Below are 26,556 nucleotides of genomic sequence, written 5' to 3' on the forward strand. Positions count from 1 at the left end.
CTGAACTCACCACTGCAAGCACACGAAGAGAGGTTCTTTTCCCACACACAGAAAGGGACGCATTCACCATTTTTGCATTTTCCCAAATCCACGCAGATGGTGTCATCCAAGGCATTCCCAGGGGGAGGACAATCACTACTATTCCCTGTAAGTGGATTTGACAAAATGATGGCAGACATCAGAATAGGCGTGTTTGGAAGAAAATACACATCACTTTGATGATTTTCTAGAGTGTGAAGATGGATTGAGTTTGAGGTTTATCTCAGAAACATCCTACCATACTACTAAAAGGAGGAGCTGAGGTAAAGAACTGCCAAATGAAAGTATAATTTAAATGACTTTATAGGCTGAGCTTTGAACACTTTACATCACTTGTTTATCACCAGATTAAATTCTCTCTTTTCCACCAGAATAACTGAAAAGTCTAAGCAGACCAACATTTGTTCAGCTCTATTATTCTGTCAGTAACCTGAGGGGAAACTTCCTTTTGCTTTATATTTTTATAAATATAAAAATTTCTTTATAAGATACTACTGCACAATCTTTGTTTGTATAGAACAAACAAACCTCATGATTAGCATTTTCTCCTTTCCCTTGTACATCTGATTTTGGTGAAACTATTTTAATAGATGACATTGAAGAATGAGATGAAATATCTCAGGGATCAAGCATGAAGTGCAGGGTTTGCTCCTAAATCATTTATCAGAACAAAAACTTTATACTAAAGCTGCTTTCATTCCAGAATGTTAATAAGTGCTCTTGTGAATCTACAAAGGGATCAGCTGCAATTATATCCATGCCTAAGCAGTCTCCATTGCTCAATATCCCTCTCCAAAAATCTATAACAGAAGTCAACATGCTAATGATACTGTCAGCTTTGGAAGCCATACTAGGGAAGTTCATAGTAAGTTACTATGAGCTATAAGTTACTAGCATAGGTAAACTGGCACAGTTGGAGGAAAACCGAAACTGGTGATTCTGGTTCCTCCCTCAGTAATACAAACCCCAAAATCTCCACCCTCATGACCCCTCTGCCCGTCACATGCTCCAATCCTCAACCATCCCATGTCGAAGCATCACTCCAGCCACTCTTTCTCCAGATACGAACTCAGCCTGACCTTGACCAGCAGAAAATGTTATTATGTCTAATCATCCCTTGCACTACCACCCTCCTCCCCTCCTTTCCCACAGAGGAGAATTGTGGCAGCGCATGGAAGCCTTCGGCCTAGTATGGCTTCCAAAGCTGACAGGCGTCCCCTCTTGCAGAAGAAAATACTCCCTAGAAAAGAAAATAGACAAAACCCAAAACCCCTTCCTAGAAGGGGTGAAGGAACCATTCGAAGTGTGGACAGACCACAAAAACCTCGAGGCCCTAAAGACCCCTCGGTTTCGGAGTCTTTTCTGCAGGAGGGGTTTTCTGGAACTCTGACAGATACTGGATGCAAAACCAACAGTTGACCACATCTAGTGGCTTCATGTAGATATTTAACGAGGGACAAAAGTTCTGAAGTTTCCTACATAGGAGGCATCTCTGGCTCAATTTCTCACACACACACACACACACACACACACACACACACACACACACGTCATCATTGACTGGACCCATCCAAAGAAAAAGGAGAACCACTCATGCGTTGGTTACCATATGACTACAACAGTGCACACTACACTTCCCTGAAAGCCCCTTGGAAACTGCAGCTGGTCTAGAATGTAACAGCCTGGGCAGTTATGGGCATGCCATGGCCTGCATGTGTGACAATTTTGCTCCATGAACTACAATGCTTGCCAGTAGACTTCCAGACACAATACAAGGTTCTGGTAATTACTTATAAAGCTCTTCATGGTATCAAGCCGGATTGTCTGTATCTTAACCCTTGTAATTGCTATCCATCCCACATTGTCTGACAAAGTTGGCGTGCTCCCAGTCCTATCAATTACACAATGCCATCTAGTAAGAGCCAGGAAGTGAGGAAGTTCTCTATCGGGGCACCTGCCCCCTTGAAATACCATTTCCTCTGAGATTTGTATAGCCCCCACCTTGGCCTTTTTAAAACTAATCCTTAAAACTGGCACTATCCTCAGGCCTTGCTTACAAGTGACAGACCTTTTGGTAATGTTCTAGTTTTTCTAAATGATTTGTTTTGGATTTTTTTCTGGATTTTAGATGTTCTATTTGTGTGTATTTTATTGCATTTTTACTGAGTATTCTATAAGCAATCCTCAGGGTTGCTAACTGGGACAACGTATACATTTTACAAATAAATAAGAAAATTAGCCAGAAAATATGCTTTAATTTTTTTGTGTACCTCAGGTTTTTTGAGTTAGAATTATGAAGGTTAAGATACAGATAATCAGGCTTCATACCATGAAGGGCTTTATAGGTAATTACCAGAACTGTGAATTACAGCTTATCTCAGGTTTTTTTGAAAATTATAAACTCAGATTTACAATTAGGTAGGACTTTTGGTTCATAATCCTGGCAAGGAGAAGAAAGCATATAAGCATGCATATTTATTTATTTTATTTATTTATTGGCTGCCCATCTTACAATCAAGGTAACTGAGAATATCTTTTTCAAACAATTTCTGTTTTGGAAACACATCTGTCTTGAAATGCAAAATTCATAATTTATTAATAAAACTGTTAATTATCTTAAACAATATCTGTCTCTCCAAAACAAAATATACAGGGTGTCGGGCGTTTAACGACCCCATAATCCCTTGCAGGATTGAGTCTGGGCAACTGAATGGAGCTAGCAATGTGTTTACTGACCGGATGCCCTTCCTGATGCCAATGCGGAGATTTGTTCAGCAGATATATTCTTATTATACCCAGAGAAATATCTGCCTCTACCTAGGATCGAATTCACAGCCTCCTGATTGTGAGGCGAGAGCTTCACCTCTAGGCCACCACACCACTCCAAAATATACAGGGTATACTATTGAAAAATTGAAATTAAAAACAAAAATAGTTTAGGACTAAAGATAGAAAAATAAAGGACTTACCTGTGCAATAGGATTCCCCTTTACAGGTTGCATTGATAGCTTCCTGGCACTTTTTATCTGCACTTTCGAATTGGCATCCTTTACAGCAGGGGCTGTTTCGATCACTAAGCAGATAGGCAAAAATAATAAAAGATCTAAATTGATAAACTCCAAGAAATAGCAAAGAAAAAAAATGCCATAAAGATTGTATACTTTTAAAAAAAGACTTTTTTTTTTTAAACAGAAACTGCATTAGACGATTTTCATCCTGTCTCCAGTCTTCGGGCTCTTTCAGAGCTCTGTTCATTCCCTGTTCCTATTTACAATTTGTAAATGAAGCCAATCGGTAACATTATTCACTGGCATGACATTAGATGCCCTAAGTACATTGCTGACACTATAGATGTCTACCTCAGGGCCAACAAGCAGTGTTGCAACTCCTGTTTGAAGAACTGGCTTGACTTTAATATAAGAAAACAAAGACTCAAGTGGCACCCCCCAACCTTCATTTTTGTTCCTTCTGTAGCCAATTATTTTATTTTGTTTAGTTTAGTTTACTGCCTCACCTGCATTTTGCATTCGGCTTCAGCTTGCAGTCGGATGTGCAGCAAAGATCATTCTGAAGATGCAAGAGGCCCGGATCACATTCCTCCCCTTCATCCACTCTGGAATTGCCACATACTTTGTTAGTCCGTTCTTTGAAGCATTCTGGGGCCTTGGTCTGTATGGTCTGAAGAATGGATGCTTTACTGCAGTTCGAAAACATCTAAAAACGTTACAGAAAAGTGGGGAAAATAATAGCTGTAAAATGCTATTTGCAAATGTGGGTAGTTGCAAACTTTGGTATAGAATTCACCCACCTAAGGCCTCTGTCAGCCCCCCCATTACATAATCAATAAGATCCAGTAGCCCAGGATCTCTTGTCACAGATCAGAACCAGAGTGAGTATTTCTAGCATCCCTCTTGATTTCTATTGCTTTATTCCCGATTTTACATTTTCCTTCTTTCCTATCTTTTGATACCCTTCCTCAAACCAGTCCATGTTTTAAAAAAATGCAATGAAACACTGAAATATTTGCAATGGTAAATAAAAACTGAAATATTAAACTTAAAAGATCTTTCCCCACATAAAGAGACATTATTTATACATGGAACAACGTGGAGATTTAAAAAAAGAACAACCTTGTTGTTTTCATGGTCCCCGCTCACAGCAATTGGGTACATAACGTATTTTCCTCCTTGATCTTCGGTGGGAGCACATTGTGGCATGCTATCTGGATCGTGCTCTGCCCCAAAATTATGTCCCAACTCATGAGTAGTAACTAAATCTGCTTCCTGTTAAATGAAAACAAAATGATGATGTTATCTATTGTGTAATGAAACATCTGCAAGCAAAACCAAGTTTGGAGAGCACCAAGGAATCTACAAACTAAAGTGTTCAAAGCTAAACCCCAGAAGCAAAGAGGTATCTGAATATGTACAACTGTCCACCGTATATATATATATATTTTATTTAATTTTGTCACAACAGTATACATAAACATTGTCATAATAAAAAAAGAAAAACATATCATGAAATATATATATATATATATATATACATACATATGTATATATGTAGGGTTTGAGATATATGAGATGATGTAGGGTTTCCTGCCTGGGCAGGGGGTTGGACTAGAAGGCCTCCAAGGTCTCTTCCAACTCTGTTGTTATTATTATTATTATAATATATATATATATATATGTATGTATATAAGTAAAGGATATGCATAGCTATATTAATTAGATATAATAAAGAGAACAATAGGACAGGAACGGTAGGCACTTTTGTGCTCTTATGCACGCCCCTTATAGTCCTCTTAGGAATGGGGTGAGGTCAATAGTAGACAGTTTTTGGTTGAAGATTTTGGGATTTTTTGTAGAGACTATGGAGTCAGGTAATGAGTTCCAAGCATTAACAACTCTGTTGCAGAAGTCATATTTTCTGCAATCAAGTTTGAAGCGGTTGACATTAAGCTTGAATCTATTTTTTGCTCTTGTAATATTGCGATTGAAGCTGAAGTAGTCATTTACAGGAAGGATATTGCAATAGATGATTTTGTGTGTTAAACACAGGTCATGTCGAAGTCGACGTAATTGTAAGTTTTCTAATCCCAGGATTTCAAGCCTGGTGGCATAAGGTATTTTGTTGTTTTCGGAGGAGTGAAGAACTCTTCTAGTAAAATATTTCTGGACGCGTTCTATTGTATTTATGTCAGAGATGTGGTGTGGGTTCCAGACTGATGAGCAGTATTCAAGAATAGGTCTGGCAAATGTTTTGTATGCTCTAGTTAGTAGTGTAGAGTTTTGGAAAAGAAGCTGCGTAAAATTAGGTTAACTACTTTTAGAGCCTTTTTTGCTATGTAGTTGCAGTGGGCTTTGGCATTTAGGTCATTTGATATGAGAACTCCAAGATCTTTGACAGGGTGAGGGTCGTCAGTAAGGTAATGACCATCAAGTTTGTACTTGTTGATAGGATTCTTTTTTCCAATATGTAACACTGAGCATTTGCTGGTAGAGATTGGAGTTGCCAAATTTTAGACCAATCGGAAACTAAGTCGAGGTCTTCTTGAAGGGTAGAAGTATTGTTAGTGGTATTAAATAGTTTGACATCGTCAGCAAAGAGAACACAATAACTTGAGATGAGGTCACAGAGATCATTTATGTATAGTATGAAGAGCGTTGGACCAAGAACACTACCTTGGGGAACGCCACTTTTGACAGGAACAGGATTTGATATAGCGTTACCAATTTTGACCACTTGTTGTCTGTTTGACAGGAAGGCGTTTATCCAATTGTGAAGAGGTCCCAAAATGCCGTAGGATTTTAGTTTGAGGAGTAGTTTATCATGTACTACTGAATCAAAAGCTTTGCAGAAGTCTATGTAGATTGCATCTATTGCTTTACCTTGATCAAGGTTGGTAGTCCATATGTTTTTGCAATGAAGAAGTTGTAAGTTACAAGACAATTTTTTTCTGAAACCAAATTGTTTATTAGAGAGAAGGTTGTTTGTTTCAAGGTGGAGTGTAATGGATTGGTTTATGATAGATTCCATTACTTTGCATGAGACACAGCATAGAGAGATAGGTCTGTAATTTTCAACTAGGCTTGGATCTCCTTTTTTGAAGATAGGGATGACTGTGGCTAGAGACCAGAGTTTTGGAAGGGAACTAGTTTTGAAGGCTTTATTAAAGATTATGCTTAAGGGTTCAGCTATATTAATTGAAAGTTTTTTTAAAAAGTATGCACATAGTCCATCTGGTCCAATAGATAAAGATGGTTTCAGGTTGCGAAGGGCTTTTTCAACATTATCTTCAGTGAAGTCTATATGTGTTAGGTCGTTGTTTTCTTCTGTGAAGTTTATATGAGTTAAGTCGTTGTTAATATTATTGGTACGATTGGGGAATGTTGGATATGAGCCATCACTGTTTACAAAGACTGAGCCAAAGAATGTGTTGAAGAGGTTTGCTTTAACTGTTTCGTCAGTACATTCTTTGCCGTTAGGTTCTTTTAGTGGTGGGATGGATCTTGTTTCTTTAAGTTTATTGTTTACAAAATTATAGAAAGCACGATTGGAATTAGTGCGTAGAAGGTCTTCTTCTTGTTTGGTGTGGTAAGTGTTACATTCTGTTTTTATTTGGTTGCAAATATTCTTGTAGCGGTTTTTGAAGTTTGCTACATAACCCTATATTATATTATATTATATTATATTTTATTATATTATATTATATTATATTATATTATTTTATATTATATTATATTATATTATATTATATTATATTATATTATATTATATTATATTATATTAATTATATTATATTATATTATATTATATTATATTATATTATATTATATTATATTATATTATATTATATTATATTATATTATATTATATTATATTATATTATATTATATTATATTATATTATATTATTTATATTATATTATTATATTATATATAATATATTATATTATATTATATTATATAATAATATTATAATATACAACATCCTCCAGAAAAGTTTCAACTGTAAAGGGATAATGCTAATCAGTTAGAATTCCCTGCAGACTTAGAAGCAGGATATAAAACACAGAACCTATCACATAGATCCAAAAAAAAAACAATTATACCACAGCTCAGTGCAACAAAAAGCATAACCAACTCAAGCAGAAAACATAAAAACCTTAAAAACCTAAGAAGGACGAAACCATTACCATCCTCTCAGCAATCAACAGGGTTATGTAGGGTATACAGGGTATGCAGAACATCATGCATACAAAAATCCAAAGAATTACTCGAGGACAAAGAAATCTACATTCCAGTAAACATCAACCTAATAATAGAAACTGGATAACCTGATCAAGAGAACCCACAATGACCTAACCAAGAAAGGTCAAATCATTAAAAAAAAAACAACCCAGTGGAAGATGAAAAACTGTGGACTTGTTTTGCCATCGTTCTGTGGACACCCAAAATACACAAGGCCAGCATACCTCTTTATCCCACAGTATCATTACTAAAGAGGTCAACATACAAGATAGCCAAAAAACCTAGAACAAGCTTGAACATCTCACAGAGGGTAGCGAATATTCCACCAACTCCTTACTACAGTGTCTCCAGAGAGTTAAAGACCTAAAAATAGAAGAAGATGCAATTATGGAAATAACTAGAATCATAAACCTCATTACCTAATTTCAGTTTGATGGAAAAATCAGAGGAACACCCGTGGGATCACCACTCTGATGACTCATAGCACAAACCTTAATGCAAGGTCTAAAAACTACAGCACTCCCACATTTATTTGTCACACTAAAAAATGAACGGGAGAAGATACATGTAATGAACAACAGCATTTTCAAACGAATACAATTCACAAGGGAAACAAACAACAGCATACTACCCTTCCTGGATATCCTCATCAGCAAAGGAAACATATTTTTCAGCAGCCAACTCCCAGATAAATAAGAATTAACATCAGTCAAACAGAAAACAATACTCTAATCTAGGAACTAACAAGGAGAAAACCACACCCCACCAAAACTGGCAGAGGAAGCTACTATATAGAAATAGGAAGCAAAATCTATACTTCATTCGCACTGATGTTGGTACTTACTTAGATAATGAAATATCTGCAAGCAAGATGTCAGAGAGCACTAAGAACACTACAGTTCAATCCTGAACTGTGACCTATTATCTTGTATTAGAAGACAAGGCTGCATTATCATTTTATTCATTCAGCTGACTTCAACTTCTGACAACAGGACCAACAATGCTCTAAAGACTTCTATTATTATACAGTTGTTTGCAAAATTTTAGGCACACCTGGTTGTAAATTTCAATAAATGCCTAAGTGAATAGAAGCTGACACAACTTCTGCAAGGTATAAAGCTAAACACAACATCTTTCCACAAATCTGAATGCATACTATTTACATAGTGATGTGATCACCTTTTGCAACCTTCTGACAAGCGAAGTCAATGGGGAAACCAGATTCACTTAACAACATTGTTACTAACTTAACAATTGCAGTGATTCAGTTAACAAATATGGCAAGAAAAGTCATAAAATGGCTAAAATTCACATAAATTTCTCAGTTAGCAACACAAATTTTGGGCTCATTTGTAAGTTCATAACTCAAGTACTACCTGTACTTTCCCATGAAATATAATTACTGAACAATCCAATAATTTTAAAGAATACAGAATCAGCATTACCATAATGTGAGTCCTGTTCCAAGTTTTGGCAACCACAATTAAACAAAAGCAAGCTTTTATTTGGTTCATGCACATACAATTCAGGTTATATTTGCTTTAGGCATTCGTTAAGTTTTAAAATGAACTGTTTAACAAAATGCTCCATACTACCAACTACTTAATTGTTATACCCTGATCCAACAAAATGTTATTGACAGTGAATATAATCATGATTAAGATTTTAAGCACCAAATTGGGCAAAAATGTGCAAATTAGAAGAAAGGGACCCTGGTTCCAAATGTTCAGAAGGGTTTTGACAACAATTCAGTCAGCCTGACCCATTTTTCCCAGTTTAGCAGCCCGGTCACCATAGTTGGTAGGAAAGATCATCGACAACAAGAATCATCAGAAAATTAGCCCAGAAAAACAATATTACTGATTTCCTTAAAATGGCATCCATAATTTGCAATACCTTTGTAAGGATCGTTTTGCCATAGTTCTTTGTGCTGGTTAAGCCACTGTTAAGGTAGACAGCTTTTCCTGGTACCGAATTAGAATAAGCTAGGAAAGAGAAGATAAAAATATCAAGAGTCATTCGACACTGCTAGACCATTGCAGATACATGTAGGAGGATTCACAATTTTAGGAACACATCTTGACAAGTCTCTTTGACTGATGCTTTTCTCAATTACGCTATCACAGCAGGGAAGGGAAGGAATATACACTGGAGTGTTCCTAGCTTGCAAAGAGTCCACTCTTTGTTGACTGTTAGGAGTTAATGCTTAATACCAATTTAAATCTAAAGAAACTAGATATTCTAGAAAGTTTAAGTCTCTTTTCAGCTTTGACTTTTAACAGACAGTCTTTTGACACCTACCATGTTTCTGTCCTGCCTGAACTTGCATTAAGTTAATACTAGAAAATAAATTACTAGCTTTTACCATATGTTTTATTTCCAAAAATGTCTTTTTGGCCCATAAGCCTGAAAAATGAAAATGAAGGGAAAATATAATCTAGTGCATGTTTGGACATGTACGCATCTTCCCAGAAAAAAATAAGCAGGGGCAATAAGGAATTGAGGTAGCAGGTAGCATTCTAATAAAGCAACGCTTGTGGAATGAGTTTATGTTTCCCATGACAGTCACTTTGTAAAGCAAGCAAGCCCATCTCCAAGCAGGCCTTTTGTGCAGGTGCCAGAACAGAGCCTCAAACATTTCAAATGTCCCTCCTGGCCAAAAAGGATTGGAGACCTCCGCTATTGGTCCCCAGCAAAACTTAACTGCCTACAGTAGATACATACTTTTTCCCCCCTTCAGACATTTACATTCATTTCCTAGAAGAAAAACCAAATCCAAAGTAGAAAGAGACTTACCTTTTGGACAGATGCCACCATGGCTGTTTGGTTTTTGAGATGCCACGTAAGCTAATCCGAGAGTACCCATATCAAAATCTTGGTATGTAAACAGATGAGCAAGGCACACTTTAGCTGCTTTTTCAGCTATGTCATAACTGAATTGCTTTGGGGGACAAATAAAACAAACACTTTTTAGTTTAGAGATGCTTGTTCAATAAATTAGGAAAGGAGATAAATAAATAAGATATTCCACTTCTAGCATCACCAAACAATACTTTTCTCTGATCCATTTTCCTTGGCCAAGACAATATTTTGCCTGAGATTGTTTTTCTGTCATAAATTACTCAGGATCACATAGTGAAGCATTCCAGAAAGGAAGTAAACACCCTACAATAGAATTTCTGCATAATGAGGACTGAAAAATAGTTAAGATAAACTTGATAAAGCATGCTGCATCAACATTTTGCCACAGTTCTGAGAACTTAGATAAGCATTCAGTTTATTTTAAATCATGAGCCATATTTTAAAGCTATTTCCTTTGGGTTTTTAAAAAACGTTTTTTTTAATGATGTAACATTATATATTTATTCCTGAACTATTCAGTTATCAACTTCCTTAAAATATGTTGTAATTTGGAGATCCCCCCCCCATCTTAAGTGAGTCAAGAAAGAAATTATTTATACCTAATTTTATCATTTAAAATGCACGCGCGCACACATAAACCTACCTCTAGCAGCTGCTTGACTTCCCAGGCATCCTTCTCTTCATCAGGCTGACTTTTTGCCATGTTATAGTGTTTTTCTTTAGGAAGTACATTCTCTGGCTCACTATGAACAATAATCTTTATTAAACAGAAATAAAATATTTAGAAACTTTGTAAAAACAGAAAAAGGGTTCAAAAAATGCTTTTTAATGAAGAGAAAATACCATTACTCATTAGCAAAGGCTCATAGCAATTCATATGTTTAAAATTATGAAACATTTTTCCCCCTAGCAAGCTATCACTCAAACAGAAAGTTTCTAAAATGATTTATCTGGTGAAAGAAAACATATTTCTGTTTCTTGGGTAAAATAAGCATATCCAAACAAATCCTTCAGCCCATATCAAGCTTTTAAATTTCACTAGCTTAACCTAAATCTCAACAATTCTAAATTTGGTAAATAAATACTTTTAGAAGATTGAATGGAATTTGCAACTATATCCAGTAAGACTGATTTTAAAGAGAAAACATTCTTGGAGTAACAGTGGCAAGAAAATAATCAGAACATTGCCAGGCATACACTACCTTTATTATTTTATATGGCAAACAATTGTTTTTTACATATCAAATATTGAATAACTGATCAGGATTTCTCTTCGCAATGAAAAAATGGATTAGTGACACTGCTCTTTACTATCTTTATTAATTAAAAGAAATATATTTAATGCAGAAGTTTAATATGAAACAGCATAATTCACTGAGGCATATGCATTCATTACTTCACACAAATATAGTCAGTGCTATAAACAAAAAGAGAGTTCCAAAATTAAAACTCTAACTAAATTAGAACAATATACCAAAAAAGGGGAATGCCTGAAGGATACTTTTTCCTGGTTACTTTCCCAATTTAAGCAATATTTGCTGTTATGAGAGGGTGGAAGTGTTAGCAAGGAAGACAACTGTAATGAGTTTTTCCTTCCTGATTATTGCTTTAGGCAATTTTTTTTCTGACTGAAATACTCCCAGCTCACCAGGTCCGTTGTAATATCCTCTCACATGGCTTTGTCTCTACTAAATATGAAGATTTGGAAAAATAAGGTAAAACAAACATTGCTGAATTTTGGGGAGATATTACAACAGAGGTACAATACTCTCTTTATACGGCAAGCTCTAATTTTAATTTTTCTAATTTATTGCAGGGTATTAATTAATGCTTACTTTTAGTCTCTTATTGTTTATGCTGTATTTTTTAAAATAACTAATGCTTTTCTTTAACAACTTAACATGTAAATTAATTAAGGAAAGTTTTCTGAATATATTTTTAAAGTAAGTAGAAGCACCAATGGTTTTTAAAAAGTATATACCATGAAAGATTTTCCTCACTAATAATGCCTGTGGCTGCCTCTCTTCTTGTTGTGTTAAGTTACTACCTGGCTACTTCCTCTATCTGCATTTCTATTAGAAAGAAAAAAGGGAAGGAGAACAAAAAAGAACGATAACCTTCAGGATCATCATAATTCATCCCATGCTTTGCATGTATCACACAGTACAGTTAAATTATTCAATAAAATATTGAATTGAATGCACTCTGGCATCCAGCAAAAGTGTTCACATTCCTTCCGGGAGGTATTTTAATACCTGCTCTATTTGTATGCCATATCCTTTGAACTGGGCGTTGTCCCATGAGGTATTGCGATAGATGTCGTCCACTCTGTCTATTAATTCAATCTAAATGCGGAAAGGAAAACAAGGGATTCCAGTCAAGCCATGTCATTAGAACCTAACATTGGGGGCTATTTATATATAAATGCACGTTCTGTGCATGACAAAGGAATAATAGCATTCTACTTATTTAAGTCATTGAATGTGTTACATTTGTATTACACTAATCAAGGAGGAGCTCAAAGCAGCAGTCATATATGAAAGTCCAGTTTGGTGTAATAGTGAAGGGTTTGGCCCAAAACCAAGAACTATGAATCCTAGGCCTCCCTTATAAAAATTGCCGGGTGACTATGGGACAAATTGCTGTTGTCAGAAAAATGAGGAGGCAGGAGTATTAGTATATTCGCTGCCGTCAATAGTATATAAAAACTGTGAAATAAAATAATAATACTGTCTCTTTCACATCATTTTTCTCTATAAAAATGGAGGTACATTGGACTAAAGAATGTAATTGCACAAAGTCACAAACAGGTGAGTTTGTGCCATTTACATACAGGTAACCATCGACTTCCAACCACAATTGAGCCCAAAATTTATGTTGCTAAGTGAGGCAGTTAAGTGAATCTTGCCCCATTTTATGACCTTTCTTGCCATAATTGTTAAGTGAACTGCTGTAGTTCTTAAATTAGTAACAGGGTTGTTAAGTGAATCCAGCTTTCCCATTGACTTTGCTTGTCAGAAGGTCGCAAAAGAAGATCACATGACCCTAGGATGCTGCAACCGTCATAAATATGAGTCAGTTGCCAAGGATCTGAATTCTGATGTGACCATGGGGATGCTGCAATGGTCACAAGTGTGAAAAACAGTCATAAGTCACATTTTTCAATATAACTTTGTAACTTTGTTGTAACTGCGAATGGTCGCTAAATGAACTGTTATAAGTTAAGGACTATCTGTACGTTAATACTGTCTATTCCAAGCATTTTTCATATGTACATCCTTAATCATATCTGCTGAATACTACTTTAATATTTAGTTATACCCACTTACTCAACCCTGCCAAATCTTAAAGGTAGCAAAAAAATTGGGCATACTTTATCAGCCAACTGACAGCAGATAATTACACTTACTAAGTAGTTAATCGTAGTACTTTCTTCCCCACGGCCCATATTCTTAAAGAAACGATGATCTGCCACCACTAACATCTTGCAAGTATTTTTCAAGGGGTCTGGTATAGCTCTTCTTCTCCGAGGAATATTTTCTATCATGATAATTGGAATATCATCAGGTAACTTATTTACAGCTATTGTATCAAGGATTTCCATAACATGTGAACATGTTAATCATAAAATTATCTGTCTGTTCAGTGCAAGTGTAACAGAAAAACTTAGGGAATTGCAGAAATTGCTTATGGTAATTTATTCATTTGTTAACCACCCACCCACATTTTTAAAGAGTCAAGTGGGCTTACAAGACAACTTCCTCAATTTTATCTCCAAGTCATAACTGTGTGACTTATGCAGAGAAGGAGACTGTGAAAACAGCAATTATTTTAAAAGTTTTTCTCTCTCTCTGTCTCTCTTTTCCCACCCCCATACAATAAGGAAAGCAGAAGCAGAAGATTCATTTACAGAAATCTTTTGCTTAAATCTTTCTTACATCATTTCTTCATGCCAGAGAGACAGCGTTAGCAAATAATGCTAAGCCAATTTTAAAAATAATAGACTGTTAAAAAGGCCACGGGGATTAATACAAATACTATGTTAAGCCAAACAGAAAAATAACAAAGAGTACGACCATTACTAATAGTATGTGGAAGACATACATGTGCTGCCTTCTTCCAATAAAGTGAGAACAGGTATAATTCCAGGCAGAGAGCATATTATCCATGAGCTACTGCATGCTAATATCCTCATCCTTATTGTAACACAAACTTCCTATAAGCTTCCAGTGTACTAGAAAGAGACACCATTCTGTTGCATGGATGTCACAACATTAAGCAATTAAGTAAAGGTAATTCTCAATTTACTACCACAATTGGGACTGGAATTTCTGTCAAAAGTCAATGCAGTTGTAAACTGCATGTACAATGTAACTGCACCAACTTATTATGGCTATCTGGCATTCTCTGTTGCAGTTATTAACCATGAATTGCAAGTCGCTCACCAAGATTCTGTAATAGCTTTATACTATATAGTATCAGCCTTGCTAACTCTCAACACTCTTTTTTCCACTATGTATTCTAAACGGCCATGATTAGTATGTGTGTGTATAGCATATGTATAGGTACAGGTACACACACACATATATACACATGACCACGGAGATGTCTTCGGGCAGTGCTGGCTCTTCGGCTTTGAAACGGAGATCAGCCTCTAGAGTCAGGTATGACTAGCACATATGTGCGAGGGGAACCTTTACCATTTTTATACATACGTATGCATTTTCTTTTGAAAGTGGTCACCAGTTTCATTTTTTGAAACTGTGCCAGTTTATTCACAGAAAAAAGTGACAATAAAGGTTATCTTATTTAAGTATCCCAGGCTTGGTCCCTACAGCCTGGACCCCCAGTAAGATAATGGACTACTTCCAATTCACTCCACTCACTTACTTTGTGGGATGGCAAGCAGCCCCGAAACCACAAAACTCACTCGGCTGCCTTCTCTCCAGTTCCCCCCACCAGCCTTTCACCTTTTGTTCCCAGCCACCGACTGAAGCAGAAGCACCTCATTTCACATTGCTGCCTCCTTTTGAACCCTTTCCACTGCCTTTGCTGTCTCCTTTTTGGATCCAGCTTCTCCGGTGACCGTTTTTTACACACGGCTAAAGCTTCACTATCTTTGTAAATCTCTTCATAAAGACAGCACAACTTTAGCCGTGGGTAAGAAACGATGGCCTCTGAGGTGGTGAGTGCAAGGGGGCTGCCAAGTGGCCAAATTTTGATCACATGGCGATGGGCGTGCTACAATGACCATAACAAGGACATGGGTTAGAAGTCAATTTTTTTAGCACTGTTGTAATTTTGAACAGTTGCTGAACAAATGGTTGTAACTTGAGGATTACCTGTACCACCCTATTCTGTTACAGAAGAATCTTACATAATTTTGAAAAAATACTGCAAATAATTGGATGCTTACCTTTATTTACATGATTATCCTTGAGTCTTCCTCCCCAAAGACTCTCTTCTAGTTTGACATAACCACATATTTTGGGGGATTGTAATCGTGAGATATCTTTAATATCTTCAGATTTATATACCAAAAGCCGTCCATCTTCTGTGTTGTTGAGAAATCTCCATAAGGGCTAGAATATAAAAATGGTATCACAGATTTTTTTTTTAAATGTCTGTTCAAAAGTAAGCTAACTAAGTTCAACAGAATGCCTTTTAAGTAAATGCAGTGGAGTATTAAGTGGAGTAACTTATCAAAAATTGTTGCTTTAGAAGTCTGAAGAACTAAATATGCTAAATCCTAATATTCTTCAAAATTATTATTTATGATTGTGAATAGATCTAATTATGTTCCAAACCACCTTATGGGGCCTTCTAAGTGTAAAATAGTTGGGTTTTTTTCACATTAGGTAACATTATCTTCATTTCTAGTCAATATAGCTAAACAGTTACCCTATCCGTTCTCTTTAAAATAGTTTGCCAAAATCATGAATTTGAAAAATAATGCTATATTTTAAAATAAATAGCTTCATTCGATGTGAACCTTGATGAGTTTCAAAATAATGTCATTATATTTATCAGAATGACTATTGGTACTGAGCCAGGATTTAGGCTATATACTATTCCTACTCATTCCAACATCTGCTTCATGAGAAATTCGTTATCACTTCGGTTTTACACTAACTACAATTTTATGCTCTATCCAAACCTAAACAAACTAATTTGTTTTTCTGGGCAGGAGTTCATGAAGAAAAAAAAATGGCAGAGGTGCAATTGTAAGAACCGTAATGGCTCATTTTGATCCTTAGACAGTTTTGCAAAATATTCAAAAAACCCTGAGAATTACAATGACAGAAAGGAAGTTATTAAATGGAACTAGGGATAAAAATGGACTGGACCTTAAATATAGAAGATGCTCAAAAGGTTGTTAACTGGAAAACAGATAGTCCTCAAGTTATGACCATAATGGAGCCTGCCCATTATGGCTGTTAATTATAGCAGTCGTAAAACCATTTTAAACAACTATGGTAGCGCAGTGGTTAGAATGCAATATTGCAATAGGCAAACTCTGTCCATAGCCAGGAGTTCGAGCTTGACCGGCTCACAGCTGACTTAGCCTTCCATTCTTCAGGTTGGTAAAGTGAGGAGGAGTCAGATTATTTGTGGCAATATGCTGGCATTTGTAAACCATTCAGAAAGTGTTGTAATACACTATGGTGTAATATATAAGTCTAAGTGCTATTGCTTTTTTGTAGTTTTTTGCAATAGTGGTCACTAAGTGAACAGTCACGAAGTGAATGAAAAATATCTGCAGTTCTCAGCAAAACTGGCTTAAAATGCAGTCACATGACCACACGACGCTGCAAGCAATCATAAATTGTCGTGTCCCACTCCTCGCTGACGGCCGGGTCAGGGAAATCCGAATTAGGCTTGCCTCTGCAGCTCTGCCCAAAATCCTAGCAAAGTCCTAGAGCAGGCAGGAGACCAGAAAGTGACTTCAGCAAGATAAGTTCGACTTTGCCTGACTCAGAGACTGCCAGAAAGCAGATCCTTTATATAGGCCATGGGGTGTGGCTCCATGACTCAGCACTCATTAAGGCCTGCCCCTCCCTTCCTTCTGTTGCCTCCGCCTATCCAGTCTTCTGATGCGAGGGTCACTCCAATCAGCAGCTGTTGGAAATAAACTTTCCTCAGGCTCACATGCTGTGGAGGAGGGGGAGGGGTCTAGCTGCTCCGTTTGCCTGGGCATGGAGCCAGGGCTGGGGCCGGGGGATGCTCCCTCCTCTGCAGCCTGCTTGGGCATGGAGCCAGGGCTGGGACCGGGAGGTGCCCCCTCCTCTTCAGCTTGTCTGGGCATGGAGCCAGGACTGGGGCCGGGAGGCATACATTCCTCCGTGTTCGGGAGCAGATAAGAAGGCCCCGGCTGCTGTGAGAGCGGGCAAGACACAACATAAATGTTGCAAAGAACCTGAAGTTCAATCATGCAACCATCGGCAGCAGGGAGGTGGCTGACAGTCATAACTTTGGATCTGGATCATATATTCCCTTTTGTAGGCTAAAAGGTAGTTTGTAGGCTAAAACAAATTTATGGCAGTTTTTAAACAAACATTTTCTAAGCTAGGGATGTCAAACTCAAGGCTTGCTGCATCCGGCCCGCGGGATGCTTAGATCTGGCCTGCAGGGCCAGCCTGGAAATATCAAAGGACTGGCCCACGGTGCCTCTGCTGGCCAAAATGGGCCATGGGGGATTGTACCCCTGCGGCCTGTTTTCAGCCAGCAGAGTGCTGCAGGAGGCCAAAAATTAGTAAGACTAATCCTATAGCAGATGAATAGTTACAGCAAGAGAGAAAACCAGTATGGTGTAATGTGTTTTTCTTAGATTTTGCATAAGCATCATATTTCAAAGTCAGGAAGAATTTTACCTATATGCATAATTTTCTATTTAGGCTACTTCTTGATAAGATTATTTCTATCAAAATTTAATATTACAATCTATTAAAGTTAAGCTTTGGCTACATGTAGATTTTTGTAATGGGATGTACCTCAACATTATATTCTTCTTCATCTGTACTGATCCTCACTGTGAAATCATCTTCACCTATGTGAGCTATAACTTTGGAGTTACTCTGACCTGGATAAGAGGGGAAAAATGAATCTATTAATTTAGTCAGCAGTTACTTTATACTGAAACATACACAACATATCCTACATGAGCTATTTAAAGTCAAACATACTAGATTGTAACATGTCAGCACCCATTTGCAAAGAAGTTACATATTATGAATTTGAGGTTATGTCATGGGATTCAAGGAAAATCTTTGGCGTTATATTGCCTGACTATATCAAAAGGCCAACTCCAGGGCCTGGGGCTTGGAAGGCAAACTGGACCACTGAGACGTCTTTCTCAGTTTGAGTTGAGTTTAGGCTTGGGGACAACTGTAGTGTTTTTTCTTCTTTGCTAGTATTAATTTTTATTGTTTTAGCATTTGTTAACTCCTGAAAGTCTCATTTGTGAGATGGGAGCCATATAAAGCAATATAATAGTACCTACTTCCAATGACTTTATTATTGTAAACAATACAATTAGCTTCTTTAAAATTTATGCTACCTTCCACATTTTTTAACAACTTTGCTTTAGTATTTTGTACTATGGGTACATTAATACTCTTGCCATCATACAAGTAGTCCTTGGGTTACAATGGCAATTGGGACTGGGAATTCTGTTGCTAAGTGACAAGGTTCTAAAGTGTAACATCATGGGACTGCATTGTTTAACAATGGCATTTCCGCAATCCCAGGTGCCATTGTTTATAGACCTCACATCACCATGACTTCCGATTTCCTGTCAGCTTCTCCATTGCCTTTGCTTCTGGGAAGCTAGCAGGGAGTATTGGCAGCTGTGATCATCTGATCATGACATCATAATTGTGAGCCAAGCACAGTCACAGGATCACAGACACTGTGATGGCTGGAACTCTGAGGACCTATCGTAAATCCCCATTGTACAGCACCACTGACATAACCCAAGGACTACCTGTATAACAGCAAGACTGCTAACTGGACTCAAGGATTATAACCATCCTATATTATTTTTATATGATATTTATGGTCTCCCAGTTCATTTTTGGACCAAAATCAAGCTCTATCAGTCTAAATTAGCCTATAAAACTCATCATGACTGGGGATTATACCATACATATCACATGTCCATTTGTTCCTACCTGTTGGTGGAGCTTCTGCTCCAATTGCTTTCCCAAATTCAGATGCTATAAATGGCAATGCAATAAGGCATGCTTATAATTTTGCCTTTGAGGCACCAGTAAGCCATGTTCTTTCTCTCCACTCTCCTTTCATTATCTTAATATTTAAAAGGTATATGCTGAAATCAAAAGTTGTAATGAGTTTATTTAGGTTTCTACTAAGTACTTAGTCATTTTAGCCTCTAAAAATTAGGTCATGTTTCTAATGTGCTATAAGCTATCTAGTGAAAACATTTTTGAATATAAGTAATAAAGATTTATTATGCCAACAGATACTAGTAACAGGTCTATTTGTGCTTTTCCAGTAGCTGTCTGTAAAATCTGCAGCGTGGTTTGGCTGTTCTAATAGCAGTTCCTTGTGTTCCGAGATTAATTTTTCCAGAATAGAAAGTTGTTTATGGTATTCCAGATCATGGCAGTTTGCCCATTTTTAAAAAATCCAATATGACTTTTCATATACTATTAATCCTAAAGGAAATCAACCCAGGATATTTTTTGGAAGGACTGCAGATACTGCAGATGAAGCTCAAATACTTTGGCCACCTAATGGGAAGAGAGGACTCATTGGAAAACACCCTGATGCTGAGAAAGATTGAAGGCAAAGGGAGAAGGAGACTGCAGAGGATGAGATGGTTGGATAGTGCCATCGGCACAACAAACATGAATTTGGGCAAACTCCAGGAGACAGTGGAGCACAGAAGGGTTCGGTGTGCTATAGTCCATGGGGTTGCGAAGAATAGGACACATCTTAGCAACTGAACAGCAATGCTAGCAAGCAACACTTACTTGTACGTACTTACCAACAATATGGCCTGTGAAAAATTCTTGCCATTGTACATGATACTCTCTTTCATTGCCTTGTCCATCAAGAATAAGTGCTTGAAAGTTTTTTGAAAAATGGTCTGCTGTTGATGTTAAATATAACTTAAAATGCCTGTAAAAAATTAATTTCAGATATATCTAAAATACTTGATTTTTTTAATGCACAAAATATTAGGAATTGTTGCATATGGCTCTCTATGGAATTGATGACAAACAGCATCAAGAATGTTTACTAACAGTTTGAGCATAAACTGTTTTTCAATTTTCAAACTTGAGATAAATGTTTAAGAACATACATCAATACATTATTAAAAGAGATTTAAAGCCTTGCATATATATTTGAGCTTTAGATACTGAACTATCATGCTTGCCAATACATTTGCCTTGTAGATGAAAGCCAATGACATATTTATTATCTTACATTATAAAGGGCCGAAAATAATTTCCTTTTCATTTCTAATAGACATAATGTTCCTTACTAGACAGATAATACCTAATTGCAGCAATACATAAACAAGGCTGATCCAGCTAGATTCTGCATTCAATTAGAAAAAAAATCATACCTATGCAATGCTGAAAAACTAACAAGCTTCTCTATATGGGATTCAGGTTGGAGATCTCTTCGTCTTAGTGAATGTTGTTGGATGTTGGACACTGAAAGAATATCATAGTCTGAAAGAACAGACTCCAATCTCTCTGGGGGGGAAAAAGAAAGTGAAGGCTTAAGGACAACAAATATAGAGTGAAGTATTGGCCTATAACTAAATGGAACAAGATGCACTGTTAAAAAGGATATATTTCACTGAAGTTACAGTATGTAAGTCATATGCCTCAGTCTCACTAATTTGGATTTTTGTGATTTAGTTTAGAAAACTGTACCGTGTTCGTCACTCATGCCCTGAAAATATTTAGTTTTTGTTATGTAAAATATTGTTCCCTTTTAATGTCTCATTTCACTCACAAGAAAGTGCCAATGTGAAATGTATACACCCATAATTATATCCTCTCAAGAACTCTTTGGAAATGACATGGAGCATGAATAAATAGTTATACTGGAAAACTATAACAGAATCGGGAACTGACAGTCAAAACTCCACACCCCATTCCAGAGATATTTCTTAAGAGTTACAACTACTTGTTTCTTGTAGCAGAAAAAATAATACACATTTAAGATCTTTAAAAAGATCTTTTATAATCATCTGTAGCTATTTTGTGCATATCCATACAGTACTGTTCAATAATACAACCTCAGATGAAAACTCTTAATTTATATATGTGATTCTTATACTGTAAAGGGAGCCCTAAACTCCCTATAATAAAGATGTACAGTGGGGTAAAAAAGTATTTAGTCAGCCATCAGTTGTGCAAGTTCTCCCACTGAAAAAGATGAGAGGGGCCTGTAATTGTTAGGTATACCTCAACTAGGAGAGACAACATGAGAAAACACATCCAGAAAATCACATTGTCTGATTTGTAACAAATTTATTTGCAAATTATGGTGGAAAATAAGTATTTGGTCAATATCAAAAGTTCATCTCAATACTTTGTTATATATCCTTTTTTGGCAATTACAGAGGTCAAACGTTTTCTGTACGTCTTCACAAGGTTTTCACACACTGTTGCTGGTATGTTGGCCCATTCCTCCATGCAGATCTCCTCTAGAGCAGTGATGTTTTGGGGCTGTCGCTGGGCAACACAGACTTTCAACTTCCTCCAAAGGTTTTCTATGGGGTTGAGATCTGGTGACTGGCTAGGCCACTCCAGGACCTTGAAATGCTTCTTACGGAGCCACTCCTTCGTTGCCCAGGCGGTGTGTTTAGGATCGTCATGCTGAAAGACCCAGCCAGGTTTCATCTTCAATGCCCTTGCTGATGGAAGGAGGTTTGCACTCAAAATCTCACAATACATGGCCCCATTCATTCTTTCCTTTACATGGATCAGTCGTCCTGGTCCCTTTGCAGAGAAACAGCCCCACAGCATGATGTTGCCACCCCCATGCTTCACAGTAGGTATGGTGTTCTTTGGATGCAACTCAACATTCTCTCTCCTCCAAACACGACGAGTTGAGTTTCTACCAAACAGTTCTACTTTGGTTTCATCTGACCATATGACATTCTCCCAATCCTCTTCTGCATCATCCAAATGCTCTCTAGCAAACTTCAGACAGGCCCGGACATGTACTGGCTTAAGCAGGGGAACATGTCTGACACTGCAGGATCTGAGTCCCTGGCGGTGTAGTGTGTTACTGATGGTAGCCTTTCTTACGTTGGTCCCAGCTCTCTGCAGGTCATTCACTAGGTCCCCATGTGTGGTTCTGGGATATTTGCTCACCGTTCTTGTGATCATTTTGACCCCACGGGGTGAGATCTTGCATGGAGCCCCAGATCGAGGGAGATTATGAGTGGTCTTGTATGTCTTCCATTTTCTAATTATTCCTCCCACAGTTGATTTCTTCACACCAAGCTGCTTGCCTGTTGCAGATTCAGTCTTCCCAGCCTGGTGCAGGTCTACAATTTTGTTTCTGGTGTCCTTTGACAGCTCTTTGGTCTTCACCATAGTGGAGTTTGGAGTGTGACTGTTTGAGGTTGTGGACAAGTATCTTTTATACTGATAACAAGTTCAAACAGGTACCATTAATACAGGTAATGAGTGGAGAACAGAGGAGCCTCTTAAAGTAGAAGTTACAGGTCTGTGAGAGCCAGAAATCTTGCTTGTTTGTTGGTGACCAAATACTTATTTTCCACCATAATTTGCAAATAAATTCATTACAAATCAGACAATGTGATTTTCTGGATGTGTTTTCTCATGTTGTCTCTCCTAGTTGAGGTATACCTATGATGACAATTACAGGCCCCTCTCATCTTTTTCAGTGGGAGAACTTGCACAACTGGTGGCTGACTAAATACTTTTTTACCCCACTGTATCTCACCTGCCATAAGGATAGTTTTTACAACTTTTCAACTTTTAGCTGTGCATGAAATCACCTATGGCTGTGTTTACAGTCCTGATCTCAGCATTGGAACAATACAGGTAGACCTTGACTTACAACAATTCATTTAGTGCCCGTTCAAAGTTACAATGGCACTGGAAAAAAGTGACTTATGACCGTTTTTCACACTTACGACTACTAGAGCATTGAGACATTTGGTAAATGATGCATTTAGGGCGGTTGCAATGTCCAGGGGTCATGTGATTAACCTTCTGACAAGCAAAGTCAATGGGGAAGCCAGATTCACTCAACAACAGAGTTATTAACTTAACAACTGCAGTGACTCACTTCACAAATGTGGCAAGAAAGATCATAAAACAGGGCAAAACTCACTTAACAAATTTCTCACTTAGCAACATAAATGTTGGGTTGAATTGTAATCAGAAGTCAAGGGCTAACTGTTTTTATACCCAATTCTGTGCCCCACTTCTATTGGTAAGGTCGTAACACGGGGCAAAACTCGCTCAACAAACATCTCATTTAACAATATAGTAGGTTCGATTGTGGCCGTAAATCGAGGACTATCTGTATGTGGAACTGGTGTATTTTGTAGGCAGAGCAATTCCAGCACTCATAATCCTCCCACCCCAAGAAGAGGACTTCTTCCTTTTTTCTCACATACTCCCTTCAACCGGTTTACAACGATGAGCAGCCCCTCCCTGCCCCCGCCGCAAAAGTTCCCCAAAAGTGTCTCTTCCCAGGCAACCTCCGGCTGATCCCCGACGTCACTCCGGGGTAAGACTCGCAAAGCGACCGCCACTGCAGGCGTCCGCTCGGCCTTTTCCCGGACGGAGAAACAGTTCAGCTTTTCTTTCCAGAAACTCTCCGCGACGGCCAACGCTTTGTCCCCCCACCCCCACGGCTTCCCCTTACGCTGCACCACCCCAGACGAAGGTTTTCGAGCCGGGAGGAAGCCGAGGATTCGTCCCGGTTTTGCGCCACCCCCGACGGAACGAAAACAGCCCGGCTGGCCAAGCCGGAGGAAGAGCTCCCGGGTTTCCGTCGGGAGGAGGAGGAGGAGGGGGGGGGGAGGAGGCAGCGAAGCAAGCTCCCCGTCGCCCTCCGCTCCTTTTTCCCAGCACTCACCGAAACGCGACTCCCGATGCCCGCCTCGGGGTCCCTGGAAAGAAACCCCCAGCGCTACCGGCAGCAGCACCAAAGCGAGAAGCAGCTGCCGACCGGAGCGGGACTGAGGCGGCATGATGTCCCGGGCGACGACGGCGGCGGCAGAACTCCTTCTCCTTCCTTCCTTCGCGTTCACATCAGCCGGCCGTCCAACCTTCCCCCTCCGGCCCCAGGGCGGCTCTCTCTGGCTCTCGCTCTCTCCCACACACGGAAGACGAGCCGGCCTCCCGCGGGGCATGATGGGCCTGCAGAGCGGCCGCCATCTTGTTCCGCTCGGGAAGGGGAAGAGCGTCTGCCGGCGACGCTGGGAGGGGAAAAAAAAAAAAAAAGTGGCTCTCTTCTGGTTTCGTTCCCACTTGTTAAGCGGCCTCTCGAAGTAATTAAGGGTCCTTGGAGGTTATTTCGTCTAACTCCCTGCTCACGCGGGAGACCTATACTAGGGATTCGAACCGCTGACGTTTCTGATCGATAAGCTCAGCGTCTTAGCCACTGAGCCACCTAGGGAGCCGCCTTGAGAGTTAGCTCTGGTCTCTGGGGAATAAAGAATAAATGCTTTTTTTTAAAAAAAACCTTTCTGCTGGGGCTTACTCAGCGCTCGGCAGGCGGAGCAGCGGTGAAATCCAAATTTTTTACTACCGGTTCTGTGGGCGTGGCTTGGTGGGTGTGGCAGAAGGATACTGCAAAATCTCCATTCCCACCCCACTCCTGGGGGAAGGACAGTGGTGGGTGGGATTCAGCCAGTGCTCATCACTTCGGGAGAACCGGTTGTTAACTTTCTGAGCAGTTTGATGAACTGGTTGTTGGAAGAAATCATTAAGGCAGAAAACCGATTGTTAAATTATTTGAATCCCACCACTGGGGAAGGATATTGTAAAATCTCCATTCCCACCCCACTCTGGGGCCAGCCAGAGATGGTATTTGTCGGTTCTCCGAACTGCTCAAAATTTCCGCTATCGGTTTTCCAGAACCTGCTCGATTTCACCCCGAGGCGGAGGTTTCCTAGATGTGTGTTAGCTTGGTGGCAGCAGCCCATCCAGTTTGACTAAAGTAGGCAAGTTAAATTGGCCATCCCTGATTATTACAGGTAGTCCTTGACTTACGACAATTCAGCCCAAAATTGAGACATTTGTTAAGTTTTCCCTCATTTTACCACCTTTATTGCCATAGTTATTAAGTTGTATTACTGCAGTTGATAGTAACCCGGTTGTTAAATGAATCTAGCTTCCCCATTGACTTGGCTTGTCAGAAGGTCACAAAAGGGGATCGCATGACCTTGGGACACAGCAACGGTCATAAATATGAACCAGCTGCCAAGCATCTGAGTTTTGATCACACGATCATGGGAAATGCTGCAAAGGTTGTAACTGTAGAAAGCAGCCATAAGTCACGTTTTTCAGGGCCACTGTTACTTTGGACGGTCACTAAACGAATTGTTGTAAGTCGAAGACTACCCGTACAAGGACTATCCAGAGAGGTAAGAGTTGCAAACTAGACTGGAAGGGCTACAACCCCGAAGAAGAATGAAAAAGAAAGAAAAGCTTCATGGAGATGTCTCTAATGAAGTTACACGGAATGGAGCATGCTTGGAAGGAGACTTTGTTTTTCATTTGGGGGCTACTGAAAAAGCTCCACTAGGGAGCTGTCTCTTGGCTTGTCCCATAGCTGTAAAAGACAAAGAAGTCTTTGGTTAGAGTGTTGAAACTGTCAGGAGCATTCTTGCCCTGAGATCTGGATGGCAGACTGGCCTTTGCTAACACATTTCCTCAGAAATTGAAAGCTCTGCATCCATTGGTACTGACATGTGTTTTTCACAGTCCTGAAATTGTCCCAAAGGTGCTTTTTCAAGAGGCAACTGGACTTTCTGGTTTTTCTTTGAAGACGTTTTGCTTCTCATCCAAGAAGCTTCTTCAGCTCTGACTGGATGGCTCTGAAGAAGCTTCTTGGATGAGAAGCGAAACGTCATCAAAGAAAAACCAGAAAGTCCAGTTGCCTCTTGAAAAACTACCTTTGGGACAACCATGACCCGGATGACTGAGAATCTCCATAGATGTCTTGAAATTGTGTTCTTATTCTGCCCTCTATTGCTATTATAGTTTTTTCCCGAAGGCCATCACTCTGCTAAACAAATAATTCCATCAATACTGTCAGACTATTTACTGAATCTGCACTACTATTAATCGTTTCATAGTTCCCATCACCAATCTCTTTCCACTTATGACTGTATGACTATAACTTGTTGCTGGCAATCCTTATG

At 38.6% G+C, this 26,556-nt stretch overlaps 1 protein-coding gene across 1 annotated transcript in view; it reads right to left on the reverse strand.

The window, feature by feature from the left end:
• Nucleotides 1-24,574, reverse strand: part of ADAM17 (ADAM metallopeptidase domain 17) — a 33,752-nt gene extending 9,178 nt beyond the window's left edge. The window contains exons 1-14 of the mRNA XM_058178238.1: nucleotides 24,264-24,574; nucleotides 20,752-20,884; nucleotides 20,167-20,300; nucleotides 18,149-18,237; nucleotides 15,574-15,739; nucleotides 13,567-13,697; nucleotides 12,413-12,502; nucleotides 10,801-10,914; nucleotides 10,092-10,236; nucleotides 9,192-9,280; nucleotides 4,170-4,322; nucleotides 3,554-3,753; nucleotides 3,009-3,112; nucleotides 11-145 (exon numbers count right to left, since the gene is read on the reverse strand). Coding sequence (XP_058034221.1) covers nucleotides 11-145; nucleotides 3,009-3,112; nucleotides 3,554-3,753; nucleotides 4,170-4,322; nucleotides 9,192-9,280; nucleotides 10,092-10,236; nucleotides 10,801-10,914; nucleotides 12,413-12,502; nucleotides 13,567-13,697; nucleotides 15,574-15,739; nucleotides 18,149-18,237; nucleotides 20,167-20,300; nucleotides 20,752-20,884; nucleotides 24,264-24,540 — 1,960 coding nt within the window. The 5' untranslated portion in view covers nucleotides 24,541-24,574. The remainder of the gene's footprint in view (nucleotides 1-10; nucleotides 146-3,008; nucleotides 3,113-3,553; nucleotides 3,754-4,169; nucleotides 4,323-9,191; nucleotides 9,281-10,091; nucleotides 10,237-10,800; nucleotides 10,915-12,412; nucleotides 12,503-13,566; nucleotides 13,698-15,573; nucleotides 15,740-18,148; nucleotides 18,238-20,166; nucleotides 20,301-20,751; nucleotides 20,885-24,263) is intronic.
• Nucleotides 24,575-26,556: the final 1,982 nt, after the last annotated feature.

This window comes from Ahaetulla prasina, chromosome 1, assembly GCF_028640845.1.
Source record: "Ahaetulla prasina isolate Xishuangbanna chromosome 1, ASM2864084v1, whole genome shotgun sequence".
Taxonomy (NCBI): domain Eukaryota; kingdom Metazoa; phylum Chordata; class Lepidosauria; order Squamata; family Colubridae; genus Ahaetulla; species Ahaetulla prasina.